Source organism: Rhineura floridana, chromosome 6, assembly GCF_030035675.1.
Source record: "Rhineura floridana isolate rRhiFlo1 chromosome 6, rRhiFlo1.hap2, whole genome shotgun sequence".
NCBI classification, from domain to species: domain Eukaryota; kingdom Metazoa; phylum Chordata; class Lepidosauria; order Squamata; family Rhineuridae; genus Rhineura; species Rhineura floridana.
The window spans coordinates 72,081,568-72,109,439 of NC_084485.1; the positions used below are offsets into that span (position 1 = coordinate 72,081,568).

Here is a 27,872-nt window from a genome sequence, read left to right on the forward strand (position 1 = left end):
ATGTTAAACAGCATTGGAGAGAAGATGGTATCCTAGCGTAATTTTATCCCTATGTGAAATATCTGTATACTTTGTATTGACAATCTGAGTAGCAAAAAGTTCAATTTAGTAATGGAAATGCTAATAAAGACTGTAGTGGAATTGTATGTCCTTAGTTTCATGTGAAACAGCCACCATATAGAAGCCACTTTGTTCATCAGATTTTTATGCTGTCCTACAATATATTATGAACAGGGTGATTTATAAAAGTTGGAGTAAAATGCAACAAAACACCAGCAAGTTCATAAAAGCAGCATTAATAACACAGGTCAAGAATGCCTACAGATGATTAAAAACTCAGGAAAATAAATCTTTGTCTGGCACAGTTCTACAAATCAGGCACCACAACAGAGAAGGCCCTCTCCCATGATTGCAGTTTATAGCTGCAATGCAATTCCAGTGAGCTGTTTTGCAACAATTTATGTTAGCTGGCTGCCATCACATGGTTTGTCTCTGCAGTATGGCAGTTTGTGGTGACTGTACAGCAACTGAGCTATAACAGCCAGATGGCTTCCACAGAATTGTTCATAGACAATCTACACATTCAGGCAAAGAACATGGTACAGTCCTCCTAATCTCTGCAGAATTAGCCATAGGAGAGGTTGAGAGATAACAGTTGTAACACAGCTGAAGCACAACCTACAAACCTGGAATAAGCATGTGCTTCTGTTCTCATGGGACTGCATCACTTCGGAACACAAGTGTGGTGGGTTCACCCACCTGAATGCTCTCCCATGTATTATGCCTCCTTCAGATGAATCCTCAGAGGAGGATGAGGAGCAGTGGACTGGCACAGCAGACCCAGGAGAGGGAACAAGCAGACTCATCCAAGATGAAGCTCCTGACCTCCCACCACTGGAGGATGTTCAGGACACAACTGGAGCCCTCAGAGCAATGCAGGCGTTCTGGCAGTTTAAGGCTACAAGCTCCTGGGAGTCGGAGGGCTGATTGTTAGCACCTGAACCAGGGAGGGGAACTTAAAAGGCAGTGAGAGGCCTTTTGCCCTTTGCGGGAAACAACGTCAGACACCAGCATCAGACCCTTGCTAGCCATGCCCTGTTGAGTCTTGTAACCGGATTGCCTTGTTGGAATATTGAACCTTTGATTTGCTACTGACCTTGCCTTTGGAAGATGAACTGGTACATGGAACTGAAACTCCTTGACCCCCTCCTTTGCTTATCTATATTCTCTTTAAGCCTTGTCTGCTTTATAACCAAGCCCCTGCTTAGGCACCTGCTGGCTAATTGTTTTACAGCGCCATTAATCACTTCGGTGCAGCCAGCAGAGACTAACACCATGTAAAACAAATAAACAAACAAAACCCCCAAAACAACAGAGGCTTCCCTCAAATAAGCACTAGGAGGATCAACACATCAGCTGACTTTAAAACGGCACCTTGCACTAACCTCTTCTGAACCTCAAAGCAACCCTTGGAGAGAAAGGGGAGGACAGAAGCTTTTTCCTGTGGGATGTGTTCTCTTTTTGAACTACAACATCTGCTTCCAATGTCTCCATCACAAGAACTAGGGACAAATGAGATTTTCACTAAAATTGAACTTGGCACCAGACTTCTTGATATGTTTGCTGTCTTTGCAGACCAGTCTTGAATGCTGTGAGTTTCTGCAGCTTTTTCCGACACTGGATTTTTGTTTTTAAAATCCAGATCAAACTTTGGTTTGCTAATATGAAACTGACCAGCCTGTGCCTTTGCTTTGCTAATGTTAAACTGACCAGCCTGCTCTTTGCTTTGCAGCCTGTTTTTGCTTTACTCAGCCTGCCTCTTTTCTTTGCTAACTGTGAAACTAACCAGCTTGTGTCTTTGCTTTGCTAACTGTGAAACTAACCAGGAGATTTCTTGCTTGCTCCTATGGTAATTGACTAGGCAATCTCTCGCTTTCTCCCAGGTCAGGGGGTGGGGGGGAAGGATCCAATATGATTTGGGAGGAGAAGGAGTCAAAGGGGGGACTGGGTTGGGGGACACTGGGCAGAGGGAAAGCCACTTTCCTTTCCAAAAGGAAAACATCAGAGGAGCAGCCTCTGAGCAACTTGGCCAGGGTATGTCTGTTCCTCCCTCAAGCTAAAGAATTTGGCCACAGATGATATGAAAGGGGAAATATATTGCTAGTTATATTTTCTAACCTACTTATGATTTTGTATTATTCAATCACAATCTCCTCTTAGTCATCTCTTTTCCAAGCTACAGTCTTAACCTTTGTAATTTTTCCTTGGTGTGCCACACATCCCCCTAATGACTGTTACCGCTCACCACAGTGCTTTTCCTGCTTCTGCTATGTCCTTTTCAGGACCAGAACTTCACACATTATTAATACTCACTGTGACTAATGTACATCTTTTTCCTAACAACTTCCAATACCCTGAGTATCTTTTCGGGTGACTGCTATCAAACAAACTCTCATTTTCTGGCAGCCATCTACAATTACTCCAAGTCTCTTTCTTGAGTTATAGCCAGTACTTTGGGAGACTAAAGAACATTTAGATCCAACCAGGTCAGTGGTTTGGCCTAATGGGAAAACCTGTCCAGTATACTACTACCATAATTTGTCTGATCTTTTGAAATACTGATGGCTAGAAATAGACATCTTCTCCTTTGAGCTATTATGGGCCAGATGACCGGATGAAGTGCTGAGCCAGTGCCCTGAACAGAAGAAAGGTGCATTTCTTACTCTCAGAATTTTTCATGACCTTGATCAAAGAAGAGAAACGCAACCAAACTCATTTATCAACACACACACACAGAGGCACACACACACACAGAGGCACACACACAGAAGGCAAGAGGCCCAGTGCCAAAGAAAACCTCCTGTGAACTCGAGCATTTGAAACCCAACAGCTAAGTGGAAAGCTGAGCCCCTCGGACATCAGCAGTGGGGCCATGGAGAGGACTCCGGAAAAGCCAGAATAGCAGGTCGATGACAGCATGCAGAGGAAAGGAATTTCAGATCAGACCTGAATACCTGAACAAATGTCTAAGGGGCTAATTAAAACACACACACTGGCGCATATGCACAAGAAAAGCCAAACGTTCTGTCATGTGTGGCATCTGGCAGACAGACACCATCATTGCCAACTATTAAGATATTCTTCCCAAACATATCAATTTTAAGGATTGTTTAACCTTCACAAAAAAGAACAAAAAGTTTTGTTATTTTCAACTTTAATTTTAATCATCAAAGGAAGGCTTGACGGTAACTATATGCATAGGGGTTAATACAGAAGAAACTCCTCATCGTTTTGTCAAATAGTAACATTCCAACACAGTATCAGGATGTTTTGGAGCCTTGCCTTACCATTTTCCAGATTTTGATACATAACAATTATCAATAAAGAACTAGGTTTATACATATCTACTGAAAACACAAGGAAAGTCAACACAAAACGTGACAGAGAGACATGGAAGATCAGGGAAAGGGTAATGTCCTTTTCACCTGTTTGCATGCCTCATAGTATTCAGTATTTGGCGGGTACACACACTCATAATCTAAGCTAAGGTTGTGTCAGAAGCTGCCATGCCTAAAACCAGGAACCCATGAACTGTGCGTTGCTATCCTCTGTGGAGACCCATCAAGCTTCAAGGCAAAGCATTCACAGGAGACCACTGGCTATCCTGTGACCGGGACGGAAGAGAAAGCTTTCCATGTCAGCCAGGGATTTTGCCTGGACAGCAGCAAATAGTATCTACTGAGCTTGATTCCTGTTTCTTCCTCAGTGGTTGCTTAAGGCCCAGCACGGATATGTGTTCCTAATTCATTGGAAAAGACTATGGCCACATTCACACCATACACTGAAAGCACTATTATACTACTTTAACCATCATGGCTTTCCCCAAAGAATCCAGGAAACTGTTGTTTGTTATTTGGTGCTGAGAGTTATTATGGAGACCCCTGTTCCCCTCACAGAGCTAGAATTCCCAGAGTGGTTTAACAATGAATCTATCTTCCTGGGGAATTCTGAGAACTGCAGCTCTGAGAGGGGAACAGGGGTCTCCTAACAACTCTCAGCACCCTTAACAAACTACAGTTCCCAGGATACTTTGGGGGAAGCCATGACTCTTAATTTGGTATAATAGCGCTTTAAATGTACTGTGCAAATGGGGCCTATGTGCATACAGCAGGCTCCCCTTCCCAGGTAATTCTCCTCAGTGAATGGATGGCAGGAATGGGGTGGTAGGGGATGTGATGGTGGGTGGGTGCCCAATGAGCACAGCCCTGCTCTCTCCCTCCACACAAATAGTTGCATGGAGGGGAAAGCCCAAACAGATCTCCCCTTCTTGAACTAATTATCTGCGTAGTGGCAAGGTTAGCAAAGAGGCAGCTAGTTCAGCAGACAGACTTGTACCTGGAGTCCTGATTTCAAGTTTCATCTTGTTACAATTAAATAAAATGTAAACCAAGAGAGGGTGTATTAAACTCAGAAAGTGCCAATAAGAAGCATTCAAGTCCCACCCCTGCCGTGAACTCATGTGACGCTTTGGGCGAATTTCCCATCTGCAAAACTGTAATAAGAGCAACCCCTCCTCACAGGGTTGTTCTACCCGTACAAATTATTAAGGATAATAGAGGCTAGCTACAAAGCTGTTCAGAAGGAATTTTGTATCTGGGTAATAGAGCTTCCTGCTGCTCAGCTTCAACCTAGATAATATTCTTCTGAAAACACAGCTTTCAGCTTTGGCTCTAGAAGTGTGTTCCACCCAAGTGTCAATGTTCAATGGAAAGAACTATCCTAGACTGTCCTTGAGACAACTTTAAAGTGGTGAAAGACATGCTGTGAGGCTGATTGGGAACAAGTAAAACTTTATAACCATGCCTACTGTGTGGCAGTCAGGGTATAGAAGACCTCCATCTCTGCCTCCATTGCATCCTCAAGTAACCATCCAGTGGAGCTTTTCCATATTGTCAGGGGTTTGTTGGTATCAACTCCAGGAAATGAAGTTTTACACCCTTCGGAGGCCCACTGTGAATTGTTTGCAAGACACTTTGAGGGTAAAGTTGCTTGCTTCTGTAGCAATCTTGATGCATCATCCACATCTACTGTAGTCCCCAGTGAGGTGTCCAGTGCAATGTCTGTTGATCTGGTTTCAGTTGATGCGGCCTGATGACACAGACAAGGTGCTTGTGACAATGCGACCAGCAATATGTCCTCTCGACCCTTGTCCTTCTTGCCAAGGGGGTATGATCCAGTGGATCCAAAAGTGGTCAACACATTGTTTCAGGAGGCAGTGGTCCCAGCTGCCCTGAAAGAGGCGGTGAACCGACTGCTCCTGAACAAACCCATCCTGGATCCACTGGTTTGTGACAACTACCATCCAGTTGCAAATACCCCCTTCTTAGGGACGGTGACTGAGAGGGCAGCAATTGCAAGTACTCTTGGATGAAACAGATTATCTTGACCCATTCCAATCTGGGTTCAGGCCTGGTTATGGAACTGAATCGGCCTTGCTGATGGAAGGACTGGAGGACTGCAACCCCATTATTCTTCCTTGATCTCTTCGCAGTTTTTGATGTTATTGACCATGGTATTGTTCTGAGCTGACTTAGTGAGATGGATATCAGAGGCACTGTTTTACAGTGGTTCCAAACTTACCTCCAGGGTCATTTTCAGAAAACAGCATTGGGAGATTGTCTTTCAGCCCACTGCCAGTTGTGCTGAAGTGTGCCACAGGGTATCATTTTGTCTCCCATGCTGTTTAACATCTATATGAAGCCCTTGGGAGTGGTCATCAGGAGATTTGGGGTGAGGTGTCAGCAGTACGTTGATGATACCCAGCTCTATTTCTCTGTAATATCTGAATCGAAAGAGCTGTGGAAGCCCTGGATTGCTGCTTGTACTCGGTGGTTGGCTGGATGAGGGCCAATAAACTGAATCTGAATACTAGCAAGACAGAGATGCTGCGGGTTGGTGGTTCCCAAGTTCGGATAATTGATCAATTGCCTGCTTTGGATGGGGTCATACTATCTCTGAAAGAGCAGGTCCGTAGTCTTGGGGTGCTCCTGGATCCATCTTTGTTGCTAGAGGCCAAGGTGACCTCAGTGGCTAGGAGTGCCTTTTATCAGCTTCGGCTAGTAAGACAGCTGCGGCCATTTCTGGACCAGGATAGCCTGACCACTGTTGTCCATGCACTGGTAACCTTCAGGCTGGATTACTGTAATGTGCTCTATGTGGCGCTGCCCTTGAGGTTGGTCCAGAAGCTGCAGCTGGTGCAAAATGTGGTGCCTAGCAGCTCACTGGGCCAGTATATCACCAACATGTCACTCCACTGCTGAAAGAATTGCACTGACTGCCCATTTGCTACCGGGCCAAGTTCAAGGTTCTAGTTTTGGTAGACAAAGCCCTATGCAGCTTAGGACCAAGATACCTGAAATATTATCTTACCCCTTATCTACCCAGTTGATCACTGCATTCTGCAGGCGAGGGCCTCCTGCAGATACCATCTCATCAGGAGGTCTGTTCCACACAACACAGCAAGTGGACCTTTAGTGTAGTTGCACCTATCCTTTGGAATTCCCTCCCCTTAAATATTAGACAGGTACCGTCTCTGTTATTTTTTTGGTGCCTACTGAAGGCCTTCCTCTTTCAACAAGCCTTTTAAGTAGAGACCTTATCCCAGTCTGTGTGTGTGTTGGAAATGCTTTTTAAGACATTTTTAAAGCTTTTTTAAAAAGATGTTTTGTTTTAGTATAGTTTAAGGTCTATTTTTATGATGTTTTGGAGTATTTTTGGTGTTTTGTTTGCCGCCCTGGGCTCCTTCTGGGAGGAAGAGCAGAATATAAATTTAATAAATAAAACCAAGAAAGAAAGAAAATAAATAATAAAACAATAGCATAAAGGGGGGAAAATTAGGTTGAAAAGAGTTGGAAGAGGGGAATCAAAGAAAACATACATATTGCATATAAATTTTGTATCCAGGAATTTGCACTGTTCTTGTTGCTTCATATATATACACATACATACACAAACACTTACTTACTAAATAAATAAATAAATATTAGATTAAGCCATAGCCAGATTATGTCAAACGGCTTCAACAAGGCAGGAAGAATTGTGTGTTTGTGGTATTATATGTATGTGTGTTTTCTTAATAATATCTTAGACAAGTCCCCATCATGCCAGTAACTCTCTGTAAAACTCTTACTGATAAAGAACCATAACTCCTTAATTTCCCTAATGTCAGCCTAAGAAAGACAAAATGATGGTTAAAACTAGTAGCTAAAGCAAGACTGCAGACCTAACGCCTATTTTATTAAAGGCAACACAGACAGGCAGAAGACTGAAGATCCCCATCTTTGATTTGGGCAGCAGCTCAAATTCCTGTTCTGGATCAAAAGGTCACTCAGAATCTTATTAGGGATAAAGCAAGATATGATATTGGGATTTATTCTAGTAATAGCCAAGTTCCCAACAATCTTCTACAGGCCTCGAAAAAAGCAAATCTGTAATACCCTCCTCAGACCCACACTTTCGCTCTCCCATATTAAGAGTTAGGCTGAAGGCAGAAGACAGACTTATTAGGTTATTTAGTCCTGCTGAGGCAGAACTCTTCCATAATCATCAGGAAGTCAAATTCAACAAATGTTTCTACACACTTAATATAGCTCTCTATTCCCTATAACCAGTGCTCTTTTTTTCTTTTTGATACAAAAATGAGGTGCCGGTACTCATACCTTAATAAATGTGCTGTGGGTGTCAGCACAAAATGGTTGCTATGGGCAGCAAAAAAAAACAGGTGGTGGTACTCTGTACTGGTAAGTACAGTCACAATCACTGCCTATAACAATCTTGCAATTGTTATCCCCGTGGGCAAGAGCCTAATATATTTACTCAGAAGCAAATCCCATTTGGTTTAATGGAAGTTACACCTAGAAAGTGCATTTAGGATTGCACTCTTCAATCAGTAAAAGTCTCCCTGTTTAACACACAGCGCTCTTCTCAGCTTCCACTCCTTTCTACTACTACTACTACTACTACTACTACTACTACTACTAGCCCTTTATTTAGTCACATCCTCCTTCCCTATTTGGTTTTAAAACAGCTCCTGCTTCTCCCTGCTACTAACTCTTTAGTCAGTTCTCATCCATCCCAGTCCAGCATTATAGATCAGCCCTTTACAGAAAAATCTAAACATGCCTACTCAGAAATAGAGATGTGCTAGAATTCTGCCTAATTCAGATTTGGTGCAGAATTTTCCATTAATTCTCTTATAGTAAGACTTCAGTTAAGAATTCTCCGGGAAGTAAGCTCCTTTTAAGGAAGGCTTTTTTAAAGGTGAAATTGACCACCTTTGCTTTGCTATTGATAAACTTTCAAGCTTGTGCCTTTGCTTTAAAGTGAAACTGACTAGTCTGTGCCTTTGCTTTGCTTTGCTAGGGTGCAACTGACAAGTCCATGTGCTTGCTTTGCATTAAAGACATCTCTTGCTTTCTCCCAGGGCTAGGGAAGGAAAGATCCCATATGATTAAGAGGAGGAGGAGGAAGAGAAAGAAGGGGGAATGGGTGGGTGCTGAGTAGGCACCATTTAAAGCTGCCCCCACCATCTATGAGTGGGTGTAGCACCCTATCCCTTTTCTTTCCATGTTACTCCTACCTTAAAGAAGTAATGTCCAGGAACACAACTACTTTGTTAACTAAGATATTACTGTACTTTCTGTCATTGAGGATCAGATTTTTATGTAGTGATTTTCTGTAGTTATTTTCAAAATTGATTTTTTTTAAAAAAAACAGTCTCTAAAATAATATTAAGAACAATAATTTTATCAATATTTCCTTTCATTTATTGATACTTCCTTTAAAAATATATATATTAATATCTGTATATTTTGCAAAAGGAAAAAGATTGGTAAAAGCAGTGACTAATGGACAAAGAATGAACTCAAATCAGTACTGGCTTGTTAGGGTGATGGAATGCTTTCAAACCATCACCAGCCAACAAATCTCATCCCTACTCAGACAAAGTCCCATTGAGCTCAGTGAATTAATATTTGCTTTTCTGAGATACTGGCAGACATTGCTCACACACTTCCAAACATGTATCAATTCCCAACTGTGTCATAGGTATCCTTATCACTTGGCCATGTACTTTCAGCATATAAACTGGACATAATTGTATTTCTCTTCTCACATCTGCTAAAGGGTGAGATCCATAGGCTGAGGAAGTTAGTGTCTCTTCTATAAGTTAGAAGAAGGGGCTAGATTCTAGAGGTTTGATAGGGGTGGGTGTACGAAAAAAAGTGTACGGGTGTGAGAAAGTGATCTAGAAAGAAGTGTGGTCCAAGCACTTAATTCCTAGAGTTCTAGCCCTAAGTGATGTCCTTGCCAAAGCCAAGTAAATTAATGATCTTGCTTTTCAAAATGTCAGGGTTCATACTCAGCATCTGAGTATCAACTGTTATTAAGCCAACTCTGCAGGAGGCAGAGACCAGTAGGAAATGGCCAGGTTTGCCATGAGAAGAGAGTGTTGCCTCAGAAACGATAGCATAATCTGCAGCTACCAGTTCTCTAAAATCAGCACTTAAAAACGTTGCACTGAACATTGCTACTGTACACTTCTGTGCTGTTTCAGAGATTGTATTGCTAATTCTATTGATTTAAATTTTATTGGTTTTACTTATGTATTGTGAATTTCCCTGTAATCTTAATTGATAAAGGGCACTCTTTAAATGGAATGAATGAATGACTAAATAATAAAATAAAATAAAAATGTGGCACCTTTGAAAAGATGAAAGTGTTCACCTTGGCAAAGGACTCAAAATCAAGGCGATAAGACAAGACAGGCAAGGAGGCCTATCAAAGCAGCTGTATCCACAGAAACATAGGGATTCCAAGGAACCTTCGTTTTGTGATGAAGGAAATGGTATATGGAATAAGGGATGAAAACCTGGCGTGTCTGAAGGAAAAACCTAATGGAATTAAGGTTCCTCTGCACCCCATTATCTTTCTGTCTCACACACCCTAAGAATGTAGGAAGAACCCTGCCGGCTCAGGCCAAAGTTCCATCTAGTTCAGCATCTTGTTTTCACAATGACTAAACAGAAGCCCAGAAGCAGGACCTGAGTACAACAGCACTCTCCCCATCTGGGATTCCCAGCAACTGGTATTCAGAATCATACTGCAACAGTGAAGGGAGATCATAGCCATTGTGGCTGGTAGCCATTGATAGTCTTATCCTCCCTGAATTGTCTAATCTTCTTTTAATGCCATCTGAGTATATGGCCATCACTACATCTACATAATGAGACATGAAAATGTCACCAAATATTTCTGTGAGGAAACACAATTAGAGCCTCTGGTGGTCACTTGGGAAACACTGTCTCATAAATTTGAAGCAGCAAAAAAGCAAAATCCCACATGTCACTTTAAATGTGGAGCCTCTTTCCCCCTACACAGCCACCAGAGTATGAGCCAAAGCAGCTACTTATATGGAAGGACAAAGTATAAATTGTGCCTAGATACTCTCAAGAGCATCTTTGTACATTCATTCCCCTTTTTAAAATAAACCTACCCTTCATCATGCTGATGTTTTAACCAGGTGGGTTAAAGCATTTAACAAACTTCAAACAAATCAGGCTGGTGCAAATCACACTAATTACCATAAAAGCATTTTAAAACATTCACTTAAATTAGTGAAACAGTTCATAACAATCCAGCATAAGATAGGCAAGGAAGCACAAACAACCTATGTTGAGATGCACACGTTTCAGACACATTAGTTGCTAATAGATATCACTGTGAGTAGACCTGTGTGGGGTTACTGCTCTGGACCTTATGCAAGAGATGCAAAAAGGAAAAGAGCTAATCTCCCACTTTTCCTCTCTCCCTCTCTCTCTTATTTGTAATGTGTGGTGCTGTTCTTAAGAATGAACCAATCAAATAATTTCATTCTTCCTCCTTCCTGTGTTCAGCTGGAAAGCAAGTATGGAGCCAACGAGTAAAAAAAAGACAACAGGTGTACTGACTTTCAGTACAACTGCCCCCATTGTCCTTTCTGCCAAAACCACCTTCAACATGGATCTGACTAAGCACAGTAATACCTCAGTGAACAAAGTAGATACGTTTCTGGACATCACTTCTTTAACAGAAACTTTGGATACCAAAGGTAGGAATAACATGGAAAGAATAGGAATAGATTCCTACACCCACTCATAGATGGTGGGGGCAGCTTTCAAAGGTGCCTACCCAGCACCCACTCCTTCCCTCTCCTTCTCCTCCTCTGAATCATATGGGATCCTTCCTTCCCCAGCCCTGGGAGAAAGCAAGAGATGTCTTTAATGCAAAGCAAACACATAGACTTGTCAGTTTCACCCTAGCAAAGCAAAGGCACAGGCTTATCAGTTTATTGATAGCAAAGCAGACACAGACTGGTCAGTTTCACCTTAAAGCAAAGGCACAGGCTTGAAAATTCATCCATAGCAAAGCTGGTCAGTTTCACCTTTAAAAAAGTCTTCCTTAAAAGAAGCTTAATTCCTGGAGGATTGGTGAACTGAAGTATTACTGTATTTATGCTTCTTTCTTTCTTTCTTTCTTTCTTTGGGCTAAATATATCACGGGAAAGGAAGGCAGGAGAATGGCTCCACCCTTGGCTACTTCCAGCTGTTTAAACTGTAGAGTTTAGGAGTGAACTAGACATCCAAGGGATTGTGTTTAATGGAAAGCTTATGTGTGAATAATCCTTTTATAATAAGCTTACTAATGATTCCTCCACATACACTAATTGGAATGAAATCTGCCCTGCCCATTTCTCCCATTTCAAGAGGATTCAAAGATGGTTCCATAATTGCCCTTTCCTCTTTGCTGCTCTTTCAGACTTTCAAATTCATCAATAGAAGGCTCTTGTGGGTGGGTCAAAACAATATCTAGCATAGCAACCCTAAAGAATGCAAAAGGAGGAAGTGGACAGGAGATTGTATCCTGGGAAAGACAGTTTGCTTTTGTTCTTAAATTTGGGACACTGCTCAGGAATCTGCTTTTAGCACCAGTATCAGCACTGAAACATGTGAAGTTGGTATGTCCTACTATAGGCAGTGGTTTTTGGTTTTTTTAAAAAAATGAGATGCCCAGCACTCATACATTGATTAAAGTGCTGTGGGTGCCAGAACATAGTGGTTGCCATCGGCAGCAAAACCACAGGTGCCGGTGCTTCACACCAGTGAATACTGTCACAAAAAAGCCATGGCTATAGGTCTTGTTACAAGCCCTGGACTCCTGATGGGAGGAAGGGCAGGTTATAAATCAAATAATAAACGAATAAATAAATAAATAAGCTACAGAAATGAATCAACCTCTCTCAACAGAGAATGAATATTCACCAGCTGTTTTTATGTTGCCAAGTTGCATTCACAGCTAGAATAAATCAAAGAATGTCCTGGAACCTCAGATTCCTGTATCATGCATACAGCTGGCTCTGTTTTGTTAGAACACAATCTAACTAGAAATGATAGTGCCTCTGACCATGTGCACAGTGCCAGTTCAGCAGCAAAGATGTTAGTGGATGCTTGTCCATGGGATCATATTACACCTATTCAACAACAGCTGCACTGTTTGCCAATTTGTTTTCAGACACAGTTCAAAGTGTTGGTGATTATCTTTAAAGCCTGTCGGAGAGGCCCTTTTCTGTCTCTCATCTGTGTCTGAGACTTGTGGCTCATCCACACGGCAATTTAGTGTGTGTCTGGTGCTACTTGCATCCCTTTGTAATTTGCATGACGTTGCAGGCAAGCAGAAGCTATAATGCAGTTTCCCCCTTTAAATGCATATCAATCCAATCCAATCATAATGCAAAAAGGAAAGGAAAAAACATCTCAGCTTCGCTGTGCTCCTCCATGTAGGCGCTTTGCTTCAATATTTTTTTAGTGGGCGGGCTCTCTTATGCCCCATCGCCCGCTCCCTCTCTCCCTGCCGCCAGCAAAAGCTGCCGCAGCCACTGCCTACTTCTTCTTTCACTCACTCCTCCCTCTAATCAGTTTCATATAGTTTCATAATTTTTTCTAAACAATATGTTTTTAACCCTTTTTATTTAAGATGATTTTAAAGCTTTTTTAAAAAATGTTTTTAAAGTTGTTTTGTTTTAATGTATTTTAAGGTCTGTTTTTATGATGTTTTAAAGTGTTTTTAGTGCTTTTGTTTGCCGCCCTGGGCTCCCGCTGGGAGGAAGGGCAGGATATAAATCAAATGGTAAATAAATAAATAAATAAATTGCACCCCAACAAGCTGGGAAAGGTGTGCAATTGACAAGAAACAATGAAACTGACAAAAAATCTCTACCCACTGACAAGAAAATCCCTCCCCTTCTTTATTAGCAATATTATACTCCAGAGGGAGTAAACATGTAAAATTGGGGGCGGGGCCACAAAGAAACAGCAATACTAAACCTTTCCAGAGGAATGCCTACTTGTGTGAAAGGAAGAAGTGTGGACCTTGAAAAGTTATTGCAATGGTAAAAGCAGCTTCTTTAGCATGAAGTTAGGCTCCCGTGTGAATAAGCCCATGATTGGACAGGACAAAAACAAGAGGGCCTTCTCATGGCTGTGTCCACCTTACCCCATGAGATCTACTTGTTCCTCCCCCTTCCTGTCTTTCACTAGCTGGTTAAAACTTTCCTGTTCTGGCAAGATGATTCTTACATGGAAGACTCTCATTTTAAAATGTTTTTATCTGCCAAGCTGGTTTCTGTTTATATGCTGTTGTTTTATTTCTTTTATGGGATTGATTGGGTTTTGGCCCCATCTGTACTATACATTTAAAGCACTATTTTATCACTTTTAATAGTCATCCCTCAAAGAATACCGATAAATGTAGTTAGTTAAGGGTGCTGAGTGTTGTTAGGAGACCCTGCTTCCTTCACAGAGCTACAATTCTCAGAAGAGGGGTTTACTGTTAAACCAACTGTAGCTCTGTGAGAGGAATAGGGGTCTTCTAAGAACTCTCAGCACCCTTAAAAAAATGACAGTTCCCAGGATTCCTTGGGGGAAGCTATTACTGTTTAAAGTGGTATAATACTGCTTTAAATGTATAGTGCAGATGGGGCCTTTAATTTGTTGTAAGCTCCCCTGAACAATGCCAATGAACACAGAATATAACTTATCTAAATAAAAGAAACAAACAATTCTTCAACATTCTTCTCCCACGAATCTGCATGGGATATGGGAGAGAAAGCTAACATGACAGGGGTGCGATTTCCAAGCAAACCTGAGCATTAATACCTCTGTTTTTATAAATTAATGACAACAGGGTGGCTCATACACTGAGTTGGAGGGAAGGAGCGCAAAGGGTCTCAAAAGCGAGGCCGAAGGTTTGTTTTGGCCAGGGATTTATTTGCACATTTCCTTCTTGTATTATGATTCTCACCATATTTGCTATTAACTCATTTGTTTGGGCAGATGTGGGGCTCACCCCTGTGTTAGTAGAGCAGGAACCTGGGGCTTCTGCACTGGGAGGAAGGCCTGTCTTCTCCCACCCACCAACCCACCCAGCAGGGTTAATTGGAAAAAGAGGTGTGCTCCCACACATCAGCAGGGCCAGAGGGACAGGCAATTTACATTAGTTACATTAAATATGTCAAATGATCCTTGTGGGAAGTCACTCATGGTACAGATTATTACAATGTCTTTAAGCTTCGGGAATCACAGTACATAAAATCAATGCCACCTTTCTATGGAAATAAATAATATTTTCTGACTAGAAGCAGCCCTGTCTGTTTACAGTGCACTCTGTAAAGAAACGCCAGTTCTTTACTCTTAGTGGGAACGTGGCTTGCTGAAATTTCATAGGCAATCAAGCCAGCAGAACATGCAAAATATTAAAAGGAGGCATGGCTCATCAAGTTTATAGCAATATAACTGCAGTTATGTCAACAAAGGAAGAGCAGCAGACCTTCAAATGCTCTCATGTTATAGAACCAACTGAAGAAAGGTAGACAGGGGCCATCCATAAATTCCAGGCTAGGCTTTCTGATGGCATGCAAATCCCATTCCAGTACTAAGAAAAAATAAAAGTCCATTCACTGCAAGATTGTCAGCTCTGAAGCAAAAGCAAGAACCTTCCCATGGCTGTTCCCAGAAATAAAATCTTACTGTTATAAGTCGCTTTGTAATGAAAGTGACTATTATTATTATTATTATTATAGCTACGGTGTACCCAGCTATGCCAAACAGGAACCAAGGAGGCACGGCAGTACACCTTCAAATAATGTCACATAACATGTCAGAAGCAAACCGCTTCCAAAAACTGAATAGATCCACTTTGGATCAGCCACATTTTTGGAGTTTTCGCATCTATACAGGTCACCCTTTTTTCCAGTAAGAGGAAATTGCATTAATATGGGGGGGGGACTGGGGATGCATATCATCGTATGGATCCCCCCCAACCCCCCCTCCCACACACAAAATGAGTACCTGGGACATTGCAAATACACAATAAGTGATTAGTGTGGATGCTCCCTAAATGGACAAGATACAGAAAGGGCTGTGACTGGGTGCCAGTCATTCAAGGCTTGGGCACTGCTATCACCCCCATCAGTAGCTCTACATTCACAAATTTATTGCATGGGAGTAAGAATCCAGAGCCAGTTACCTCCCCTGTCAGCAATTTCCCCTAAAAATGTGTTTGAAATATATAACTTGGAGATCGCAATCTTTCAGCATGAGACCCTGGGGCTCTGAGGGTGGGAGGGGCAGCATTTCACTGATGAAATGTCAGTGTTTAAATAAGTCTGAAGAATCCCAGCTGTTGCTGCTGTTTTTACTTAAACTTGTATGTCCAGACACAACAAAAAATAGTTACATGACAATTCTTTCTCAATATTCAGTTTGATACAGGTCTATACTGGAAAAGTTTTACAAAACGGTACTGAAATGAAGCTGCAGAAAACAGGAGGAAACTCAAAAGGAGGTGCTCCAATATAACTGCAGAAAGCAGGCAACTGTAGAAGAGGGTACACTGCTGCAAAATATGCCCACAGCCCAAATTTTCACAAGGAAACGAAGACCTGTCTGAGAGAAGGAAACAAAGTGCCAGATAACAAGAGAGGGATTAACGCGGCAGAGATGACAAGTCACTCAAGAAAACAAGTCGCTAGACACCCCTAGTAGGCACTGAAGGTCAGGTAACATGTTCTTTTTTTGTACCTCCCTACCTCATTTAAATCTCATATTTTCTCTAAGTTGCTCTGGGAAGGATAAAGGGAGGGGGGAATTCTTGCTTTCTCCCCAATTCATATTTAATTTTCCTGTTACAGATTTTGATTGTTTTATTGTAAGGCTTGCCATTTTTGTGTGTTTGGTTTCTCCGGGGTAGCCAGTGTGGTGCCCTCCATATGTTGTTGAACTATAACTTCCATCATCCCTGACTATTGGTCATACTGGCTAGGGCTGATGGGCCCCAACAACATCTGGGGAGCATCAGACCAACAATGGAGACACTTTTGACAATTCTAATCTGGACAAAAATGTCAAATTATTCCACATCCACCATGCTTCAGCGGCAGAACATATATTTTCCATCTAGAAGGTCCTAACTCCAATCCCAATCATCTCCAGTTAAAGGATCTCAGAAAAGAGTGCAGAATGACCCTTGCCTGACTCCTAGGAGAGGAACTACCAGTCATAAGGGACAATACTAGGCTAGATGGACAATACTAGGCTAGATGGACCAATGATTAACTCAGTATGAAGCAGTTTCATATAGTCATAATATGCCTTATATGCTCCTTTTTGTTCCAATTTCAGAAGCGTAAAAACCTAAGTGGTGTATAATGTTTGAAAACACAGAAATTGAAAGGGAAAAGGCAGCACTTTATAACCCATAATTAAATTCTTCTCATCATTTGTGGCTGCAAGTCTAATGATTTTATTCATCCCTATGCAAGAGGCTCAGTGAATCATCCTGGCAGGCAGGTAATCCATTTGCCAGCTGGCAGTATCCAGGGGCTCGCCAGAACCTGCTGCTGACAGGCAAAGTTTCTAGGAATGTTGTCTCTGAACGTATTAAGGAAAACCTGTAGCACTGCTCACTTGCTAGAACAAGAACTGAAGATAAGGAGTGTCTGACTTAGGGATGCAAAGGCTCCCAGTGTTTACCGCCCCCCAAAGGATCAAGAAATTCCAGGTGTTCAAACTGAATGCCCACAAAAGTTCAATGGTTTTACAAATGTTCAGTTCTAATGCTCATAGGGCAAAGGGCCTGCCCTTGCCACTTCCACTTTCCCACAATTGGAAAAGAGGTGGCAGGCCATTCCAGGCCCCAGTAGAACTTTTTTTCCCACAAGGAAACCAGAACAGGTACTACAATTCCCAAAACGACAGGGAGGAAACAGATCCTATGCAAGGGAAAGTGATTTCTTGGTTAAGATTTTGGGCCTTAGAAGAAGGAAAGGTTGAAGAAGCAGCTCACAGGATCAAAGTTAACACAGTCCTGTAAAAAGGGGTGTGCTCAACTTGGTCCTGCTCATAAGCATTTGACAATATCCCTAGCCTGAATGGAAACCTCCAGATGGCAATGAGAAGTTTGCGTGATGGATGGTGCTTTGAACTACTTGAGTGTTAATTGAAGCTGTGCATATTGTTTCCATTTCTTCATAGGGAGACTGTTGATTTCCATGTTCCCATTTCAGATTTCGGCGTAAAAGCATTGTTTTGAGGTCCCTGAAATTTTTTCCCTTTTACCATCTGAAAATGCTCACCTTTTTTTCATGCTTGTTCACATTGTTGACCCAATCTTAAGCTGTTTCAGCAATGTTTTTACCCTTTCTCAACACCATTTCCCCATTCTTCGGACTTTTCTCCCACCCAATTAGAGATCACACTGTGAACTTGATGATGCCACAGCGTTATCAGATTAGATTTGGCTATGTGATATCATAAACTGACAGTGAGGGCAGTACTTCCTGGATTAGTCATTTTAATGATCCCAGCCAATGTGATCCCTGATTGACTTCATTCTGAATGGCTGACTACAATTGCCCTTTTTCCTCACACAACTTTCCTCACAACAATTGCCAAATGGGGGTGCACTTTCACCAATGCCAAAAGTACATATGAAACGTAACCCATCTTTTCAGCTGAGCCCAGTTTCAACGTCTACAGCTAAAAGGTAATAGAAAGCAAATGCTATTTGACAGTTTCCCTCAAGAATCTGTATTGGGATTGGTGTTTTTAATTTGTTCATAAACAATCTGGAGTTGGGGTGAGTAATGAGGCGGCCAAGTTTGCTGATAACCCCAAATTGTTCAGGGAGGAAAAAAAAGAAAAACAAATCTCTCTAAACTGGTGAATGGGTATTAAAATGGCAACTGTAATTCCACAAAAAACAAACGCAAAGTGATGCACAATGTGGCAAAAATCCTAACTTCACATATATACAACAGGGTCTGAACTGGCAGTAACTGACTATAAAAAAGATCTTTGGGCTGTTATGAATGAAAATGTCGACCAGGTATGTGGTAGCTGTGAAAGTGGTGAATTCAGTGTTAGGGATCATTAGGAAAGGGACTGGAAACAAAACTGCCAATATCATAATGCTGTTATGCAAATCCATGGTGCAAACCACACCAGGAATACTGTGTACAGTTTTGAACACCACATCTCATAAAAGATATGGCAGATCTGGAAAAAGCTGCAAAAAGGCCAACTAAAATGGTCAAACGCCTGGAGCAACTCTTTTATATGGAAAACTTTGGGGCTTTTTAGTTTAGAGAAAAGGCAAGCAAAGGAGGGATATCATATAGATGTACAAGATTATGCACAGTGCAGGGAAAGTGGGTAAAGAGAGATTTTTCTTTCTTTCCCACAATAGTAGAACCCAGCTGAATGTTGGAAGATTCCAAACAGGCAAAAGCAAGTAGTCCTTCACAAAGCACATAATGAAATTTTGGAATTCAGTATCAGAAGGTATAATGATGACCACCAAGTTGGGCAGCTTTAAAAGGGGATTACACACATTCATGTCTAGCTACTAGTCATGATGGCCCTTTGCTACCTCCAATATCAGAGGGAAGAGGCACCAGAGATCATATTGCAAACATACATTGGATAATGGAACAGACCAAGGAATTTCAGAAGGAAATCACCCTGTGCTTTATAGATTACAGCAAAGCCTTTAATTGTTTGTATCATGAAAAACTATGGAATGCTTTAAAAGAAATGAGGGTGCCACAGCATCTGATTGTCCTGATGCGCAACCTATACTCTGGACAATACTGTAAGGACAGAATATGGAGAAACCAATTGGTTCCCAATCAGAAAGGGTGTGAGACAGAGGTGTATTTTATCACCTTATTTGTTTAATATGTACACAGAACATATCATATAGAAAGCAGGACTGGACCAAGATGAAGGAGGTGTGAAAACTGGAGGGAGAAATATCAATAATTTAAGATATGCAGATGATACCATACTACTAACAGAAACCGGTAATGATTTGAAACAAATGCTGATGAAAGTTAAAGCAGAAAGCACAAAAGCAGGACTACAGCTGAACGTCTATCTTAAAGCCTATCTTAAAGAAGTCCTCCTTGGATCCCCAAGTTTTGAACAACTTTGGCCCAGTTTCGAATTTGCCATTTTTGGGCAAGATCATTGAGCGAGTGGTGGCTGACCAATTGTCAGCACACTTGGATGAAACGGATTATCTGGATCCATACCAATCGGGTTTCAGGACTGGACATGGAACTGAAACAGCCTTGGTCGCTCTGGTGGATGATATGAGGAGGGCATTAGATAGGGGAGAATTCACCTTTCTTGTCCTCCTGGATCTTTCAGCGGCTTTTGATACCGTTGACCACGGTATCCTGTTGGATCGCCTGGAAGGACTGGGAATAGGAGGCACTGTTCTACGGCGGTTCCGTTCCTTTCTCTCTGACAGGCATCAACAGGTAGCATTGGGAGATGAGGTTTCAGACTCTTGGCCTCTCACTTGTGGAGTGCCACAGGGTTCTATCCTCTCTCCCATGCTATTCAACATCTATATGAAGCCGCTGGGATCCATCATCAGGAGATTTGGGCTGCGGTGTCACCAATATGCAGATGACACTCAGCTCTATCTCTCGTTTAAGTCCTCACCAGAGTTGGCTGTGGAGACCATGTCCAAGTGCCTGGAATCCGTGAGTGGATGGATGGGAAGGAACAGGCTGAAGCTAAATCCTGACAAGACCGAGGTGCTGCTTGTGGGAGACAGAGGAAGGTTGGGTCCTGTTGACCTGAGGTTTAATGGGGTACAATTACCCCTGAAGGACCAGGTCCGCAGCCTTGGGGTTGTTCTTGATTCCAGGCTGTCCATGGAGGCTCAGATTTTGGCAGTGAGCCGGGCAGCCTGGTACCAATTACACCTCATACGTAGGCTGCAACCCTACCTCCCTGTTCATCAGCTCCCACTGGTAGTACATGCCCTGGTCACCTCTCGATTAGACTACTGCAATGTGCTCTACGTGGGGTTACCCTTGAAAACGGTCCGGAAACTTCAACTGGTACAGAATGTGGCGGCTCGTTTACTTACAAACAGTTCTCGCCGTGATCATATTACGCCAGTATTATTCAATCTACACTGGCTTCCAGTAGTTTTCCGGGCCCAATTCAAGGTGTTGGTGTTAACCTTTAAATCCCTATACGGTTTCGGTCCGGTTTATCTGAAGGAGCACCTCCAGCATCACCAATTATGCCGCCCGACAAGATCAGCCATGCAGGGCCTTCTCTCAATCCCACCAACAAAAGCAGCTAGGTTGGTGGGGACTAGAGAGAGGGCTTTTTCGGTGGCGGCCCCCACTCTCTGGAATTCCCTCCCGTTCGATCTTCGGCATGCCCCTTCCCTGGATACCTTCCGCCGAGCCTTAAAAATGTGGCTGTTTGGACAGGCCTTTGGGACCGCCGGGATGGGCTAATTACATACTGAATGCCTGTTGTTGTGTACTGCATATGTTGTTATTTTTGTTACTGCAGATTATATTGTATTTTATTGTAATTATTGTATTTTATTGTAATTATTGTATTTTATTGTATTTTATTGAAATTTAATATGTACGTCGCCTAGAGTGGCTTCGGCCAGATAGGCGACCTAAAAATTAAATTTACATTTTACATTTACATTTAACGTCAAGAATACTAAATAATGACAACAGAAGATTTATGTAACTTTAAAGTTGACAATGAGGACATTGAACTTGTCAAGGATTATCAATACCGGCACAGTCATTAACCAAAATGGAGACAATAGTCAAGAAATCAGAAGAAGGCTAGGACTGGGGAGGGCAGCTATGAGAGAACTAGAAAAGGTCCTCAAATGCAAAGATGTATCACTGAACACTAAAGTCAGGATCATTCAGACCATGGTATTCCCATTGTCTATGTATGGATGTGAAAGTTGGACAGTGAAAAAAGCAGATAAGAGTAAAATCAACTCCTTTGAAATGTGGTGGTGGTGGAGAGCTTTATGCATACCATGGACTGTGAGAAAGACAAATAATTGGGTGTTATAACAGTGTGCCGTAGTGGTTAAGGTGTTGGACTATGACCTGGGAGATATGGGTTTGAATCCCCACACAGCTGTGAAACTCACTGGGTGACCTTGGGCCAGTCAGTGCCTCTCAGCCTCAGAGGAGGCAATGGTAAAACCCCTCTACTACTTACCATGAAAACCCTATTCATAGGGTCGCCATAAGTCGGAATCGACTTGAAGGCAGCCCATTTCCATTTTCAACAAATTAAACCAGAACTAGTAGCTAAAATGATGAAACTAAGGTTATCATACTTTGGGCACATCATGAGAAGACATGATTCACTAGAAAAGACAATAACACTGGGAAACACAGAAGGGAGTAGAAAAAGAGGAAGGCCAAGCAAGAGATGGATTGATTCTATAAAGGAAGCTACAGAACTGAACTTATAAGATCTGAACAGGGTGGTTCATGACAGATGCTGTTGGAGGTCACCGATTCATAGGGTCACCATAAGTTGTAATAGACCTGAAGGCACATAACAGCAACAATGCCTCTGAATACCAATTTCAGGGAAACATGGGTTGGGAGACTGCTGTTGTGCTCATTTCCTGCTTGTGGACTTCCCATAAGCCACTAGTTGGCCACTGTGAGAGTAGGATGCCACATTAGATGGATCTTTGGACTAATCCAGAAAGGTTTTTTAATCAGCAAGTGTCTTGGAATCGGACAGCACCACAACTGCAATCCAGTACTTTGTTTTCCTAAAAGTCCTCCAAGGAGTGCAGAGCCAGCTACTGCTAAATTGGAGGAATACTCTGACAGATGTCTTTCTGTTTCAGTCTGTTTATTGTTGCAATGAATTGCAATCCTTTATGCCTTTGATCATTCTGCGATACAAATTCAGCATCAGAGGCACATCAGACAGGTAAGGTGGAGCTACCCTTGTGTAATTTACAGAGTTGGTATAAAATCTCTTTTTCTTAACCACTTCATTCCAAACTTCCATGAAGGAAGGGCTACAGCTCAAAGGCAGAGCACATGTTTGGCATATAAAAGTACTCAGGTTCAATCCCTGGCATCTCTACGTAGGACCAGGGCAGCTGCTGCCAGTCATTATAGAAGACAGTACTTATTTAGATTAATCAATGGTCTGTCTTGGTATAAAGAAGTTTCCTAAGAAAGCTTGGTCCAAAAGGTACAGGGCGTACTCATACAACAACAACAGTTTCACCATAATGATCATTCACTGGAGATACAGCTTTATCTGCCATAGTTACAGTTCCCAATATTTTGCCAAGTACACATCCGTAATGTAAATATATCCAGAATGGCTCTGTTGCTCAAACACTAATACTGCTAAAGAATCCACTGCTTTGCCTGTTGCACTGAAGCAGCTTAGCTTTTCTGATCAGTTACAGTTATTGAACTGTACAGTTTACAGTTATTAAATCCTGAATCCTTAAATATAAAACGTCTTAACTTAGGGGGAAAAGGAAAAAGCTGTTCTAACAGGTAAGCTGATAGTTTAAGGATGTAAAAATTATCAGCAACTATTCTTGTTCCTAAAGCTCCTCCACTAGCATTTACCACCTCCACCTCCCCCACTGTATCTGGCTTTTTCCCTACTGTAGCAAAAGGATGGACAGTTTATTTACCAACACGTTTTTTGCTCCATTACATTTTTTGCTCCATTGGAAAATAAATCCAGCAGCCTCATTTCTGTCTCCTGAGAAAGGGTGAAGATTAAAGTATGGTTCTTTAACAATGACAACAGAAGCCACTTGAGAAAAGTTTGCATTTCTCTGTGGGATAGAGAATCAATAAACATTGCAGCAAAACTTCTCATCTGGAGTGTTTATGCAGTGCCATGTGATGGCAGAGAGTCAGCAGAAATAGTCTTCTATTTCAACCATAGCACTGGCCCAAGATACTTTTCATCTTTCCACTGTACTTGCACAAGACAGTGCAAAAGGAAAGAGAGGAGAAACAACGTGTCTGTGGTTCTAAGAAAGGATGCTTCAGCAGATACTGTAAACATTATAGAGTTCATTGCCTGTGACTGCTTTTAAGAGTGCAGTGCTCTATAGTCACATATGTAACAGTGATGAATTTGACCACATGACAGCCCCCTTCTGCATCTCTCCCCCCCTCCATGTACTTGAGTCAGAAAAGGCACATTTAGCAAGTCTCTGGAAGAACTCAACATTAGGATTCAGACTGCAAATATTCACACCTCTGTGAGCTATTGTTTCAGGAAGTCTACACAGCAAAACGTATGCTTTTTGAAAATATTTTCTGAATATAAACAGTTTGACAGTATGTGAAACTCTTACCAAGGCAGTTATGGCCATCATGTGCCAAGCGGAAGCCATCGTAGCAGGTACATCGATAATTCCCTGGGATGTTGACACATTCGTGGACACAGCCAGCATTGTCATCACGCTCACATTCATCAACATCTGAACACAGAAGAAAGAAGATTCATGGTCTGAGAAAACCAAGAATTATTTGGAATTAAGCAATTTGGCTGCCTCTGTACCAGTGTTAGGACTTTATCTCCCATGAGTGATCATTGAAGCCATCTTGAAACAGAATTGTGATGGCCAAACTGTAGATCATGTGATAAACAGGGACTTGGGTTTTGGTACATCCCTTACCAAGATCCTGAGGGTACCATACACATGAATTCCTGATAGTTGAAAATAAAAAGGCTATTTTCTGGGATTATGTTGGATCCATCCATCCTTCATTTAATGTAAAAATCACAAAACACAATTATGGTGGTTTTAATAAATGCCCATACTGAGCATTAGTAGCAGTTTCTGACAGGATATGTCAAGAGGGATGGATCGGTAACCCAGCTGCACAGAGTAACTTGGCCATTCCTTTGATTCAGGTTTTCAGCAAGAAAGGACCACAAAGAAATGTCAGATGAAGTTACATTGTAACAGCACCTGGGGTGGGGATAGGGTGTGTACCTCCATTGTTCATCATGTTTTAGAACAATTACTCATACCCAAATGCATTTGTCAAAAAACACACAACGGAATCGAATTGTATTGAATCAAAGTTTCATAACTGGAGTCAGCATACATGAGCCTTTGTAGCAGCCTTTTCTGCGTAAGAAAAGCCTACAGGGGCTACTAAATCCAGTCTGGGTCCTACAGATTAGATTTGTTAGATTCTTCCTTTGCCAGCAAAATATGCTCTTGGCTGGTGCTCTTCTGAGTGGTGCCTGTAAGAGGTAGAGTGAGCCTCATCTGTAGGGATTACAAGATGGATTTAAGCTTATACAGCAAGGATGGCTAACCTTTTTTTGTCCAAGGGTATCACCCCAGAAGGGTGGCCAACCCTCCAAAGGCCATTACCTCATGTGTGTACACACAGTTGCATGCACATATGCAACACATTCATCGCATATATAGCGCGCACACACACACACATTTAGGCAGCCCACCCTGCTCTTCTGTCAATCAGCAGAAGAGTGCGGGGGGGGGGGTTCTTCCCCACTGTGGCATTGGGATCTGGTGGGCAAACAGGGAGATGGAAACTCTCATCTTACAATTAAAAAGGGCCTCTTCTTGTTCTGCAGCGCTGCCATTGCAAGAACGATCTCAGGAAACAGGAAGGCACCCTCTTTCCTGAGGTCTACAACCTGCAATGGCAACAACTCAGAGGGAGAAGGGGCCCCTTCGAAAGGTAAGAAAAAGTGCCCAATTTGATGACTGAAGGCACTTTGGACACCAAAAATACCTGAAACGGTTAGCAAGGATAGCATGGATGAGGAGGAAGTGGTGGTGGTGGTGGTGTGTGTGCATGTGTTTGAAAACAATGTTTTTTTAAAAGGTGAAATTTGAGAGGAGTATCTTGGGGCACTCCACATAAATGTCTGGGGGCCAGATATGAGCCACTAGTTAGCCACATCTCCTATACAGGATAGCCCAGAGTCCGAGGAAACAGACCAACAACCTCCTTGCCTGAGGTTCTTTATTGCTGTCACTTTGTACAGTCTCTCTGTTCCCCTCCCTCTCCCAGCATGCCTGTTTCATTGTCTTCTGCTTCCTTTTCCCACCTCCTCCTCAAACCTCTTACTGCTCAGCACCCCCTCCTTGCCTGCCCTTGGTTCCTGGCCATCCTCTCCATTATTTTTCCTGTCCTCTGTTCCTCCTTACTTTCACTTGCTTCCTTCTCCTCACCTCTTCCTCCCCCTACTGAGAGCTGCAGTTTAAATAGGGTCAGACGTGTCAAATGGCCACCCCACCCCACTGTTTCTAGCTGCAGTAAGTCAACTTCCTGGCTGGTGTGTGAGCTCCCACCACTCAACTGATTTGCATCAGTAGGGGCTTGTGCCTGTTTAGGAGGAGCCTCCACATCAATAGGGCAATGGGGAGGTAGATTAGAGGGATACAGGAAACTTCCTTATACTGAATCAGACCATTGGTCCATCTAGCTCAGTACTGTCTAAACTGTTTGGCAGTGGCTCTCCATAATTTCAGACAGGGAGACTTTCCCAATTCTACCTGGAGATGACAGAGACTGAAACAGGGGCCTTTTGCATGCAAAGCAGATGCTCTGCCATTGAGCTACAGCCCTTCCCCGAGAGACAGGCTGTTGTGTCCTAATGGGGGTTGACATACACAATGAACAAAAATATCCACAAACTCTTAGGGACATGTGGATTCTCTATGCTCAGTAGTGAGGTGGCAAATTCAGAAGTGCAGGGTCCCTTCATGATAGGTTTGAGAATGAGATCCTTGCTAATGCCGTCTCCCACAGCAACAGATGTCCCGAGGAGCCAATAAGAATGAAAGGGGAGAGTGTTAGTTACTGAAATGAGTCTTCTTAATGGCTGACTCACCTCCTTTCACTCTAATTGGCTCCAATCAGCAGGAAAGGACAAGGAAGCATGTTAGACTCATCTCAGTGGCTAACACACTCCCCTTCATACTGATTGGTTCGTAGGATGCTGGAGCCACAGGGACACTGCTAGGACCTTGGTCCCAAAAAAGTAAAGGGTCTAACCCCCCCAAGACCCTTAGCAACTGTACCCCTGCTTATGCTGTGGCAGACAACTGGGAGCATAGGGATTGTTGGGGGGAGGTGGCTTTTTCCCCCTCAGGACATATCTGTAATTAGTACAGGAATGTACAGTACACCAGGATCTTGTGCAAGTTTCTTTCAGCCATGATGACCAGTGAAGACCACTGCATCTGACTGTGGTGGTGGTAGGGAGGATAATGAAAGCTGAAACAGAAGCCACCAAATTCTTTGTTGCCCGGAGAATTATCAGAGAGTACATATTCAAGCTATGCAAGCCTCTGCCTGGTCAGTGTCTAAACAGAGGCAACCTGAGAGCACCCATGCAAGATGCTGGATTTCCCAAAGACACTGAGGAACATGTGAAACAAATAGTACATTTATTTAGCCAAAAAAATAAAATGAAAACAATCTGGAAAAGCCATTATTCTAACCATATTGGCTGTGATTGCAGCAGAGCCGCCTTCACTTTTTAAAGAGGCACCTAAGAAGTTTCACTGCAGCTAACACACATGTAAAGAAACTCTTTGAAAAGTAATGGGTTTCCCTGCGCCTCCCTTTAACAGCATAAATGAGCATGCAGACACGGCTGCTTTTCCTCCTTACCTTTGCAGTGCTTCCCATCCCCCGTGTAGCCAGATTTGCAGATGCATTTGTATGATTTCGGAGTGTTTTGGCAGATGGCATCGATGTGGCAGTTGTCAGTCCCATCAACGCATTCATCAATATCTGCAAAGGAAGAGGGGGAAGTGACATCATAAAAGTCTGAACTCTTGAGTTTCATTAAGTACACCACCAACTTTTATCTCAGGAAGCTTGGAAACCAAATTCATAAGAGCAGGTACATCAACGGAATATCTCCAAACACCAGTGTTATGTTTCAGAAGGGTCACATTTTGAAGCGATAGGTCAGTTTCCAGGATTATGGCAAACTGTTCCTCAGTGGCTAAAACTTACAATTGTCAGAACGGTTTGGACTGCAGTGAAGTGAACTTGCCATGTGTTCTCTTTGCTAATGTGCAGGATCTGATTTCAGCAGATACTGGCAAGCACTTCTCCTGTGCTAATAGCTACAAATCCTCTGCTGCGTGCATCCAAAGCTGCTGTATATGCAGGGGCCACTGTGTATAGGCTTTTCAAGAAGCCACCACATGCCTAAACAGTTATTAAAACCACAGGCCAAATCCCATGAATTTTACAGGAGTCCAATCAGCATATACAGAAAGTTCTAATTGGTCTGCCAGATGGTAAGTGTAATGCATAATTTTGCTGAATTCATACTGTTCTGTTCCATTACTTATTTTATCATTGTAATGATTGTATCTATTTTTACAATAGTATGTTCTATTGTTATAACCTGCCC

The 27,872-nt window shown here is 42.4% G+C and overlaps 1 protein-coding gene and 1 long non-coding RNA gene across 9 annotated transcripts in view; one reads left to right on the plus strand and one right to left on the minus strand.

Moving 5' to 3' along the window:
- Positions 1-27,872, minus strand: part of SCUBE3 (signal peptide, CUB domain and EGF like domain containing 3) — a 230,431-nt gene that overhangs the window by 121,509 nt on the left and 81,050 nt on the right. For 6 of the 8 annotated variants that reach the window (XM_061632341.1, XM_061632340.1, XM_061632344.1 and 3 more), the window contains 2 exons: positions 27,116-27,238; positions 23,806-23,931 (listed from right to left, as the gene is read on the minus strand). In XM_061632341.1, the coding sequence (XP_061488325.1) occupies positions 23,806-23,931; positions 27,116-27,238 (249 nt within the window). Of the gene's footprint in view, positions 1-686; positions 919-23,805; positions 23,932-27,115; positions 27,239-27,872 lie in introns of those variants that run through there. The other 2 variants (XM_061632346.1, XM_061632347.1) reach the window with 2 other exon arrangements.
- LOC133387489 (uncharacterized) lies at positions 11,080-27,629 on the plus strand. Its single transcript, XR_009763499.1, has 3 exons — positions 11,080-11,146; positions 15,854-16,145; positions 27,533-27,629. It is a non-coding gene; the product is annotated as an uncharacterized LOC133387489 (long non-coding RNA).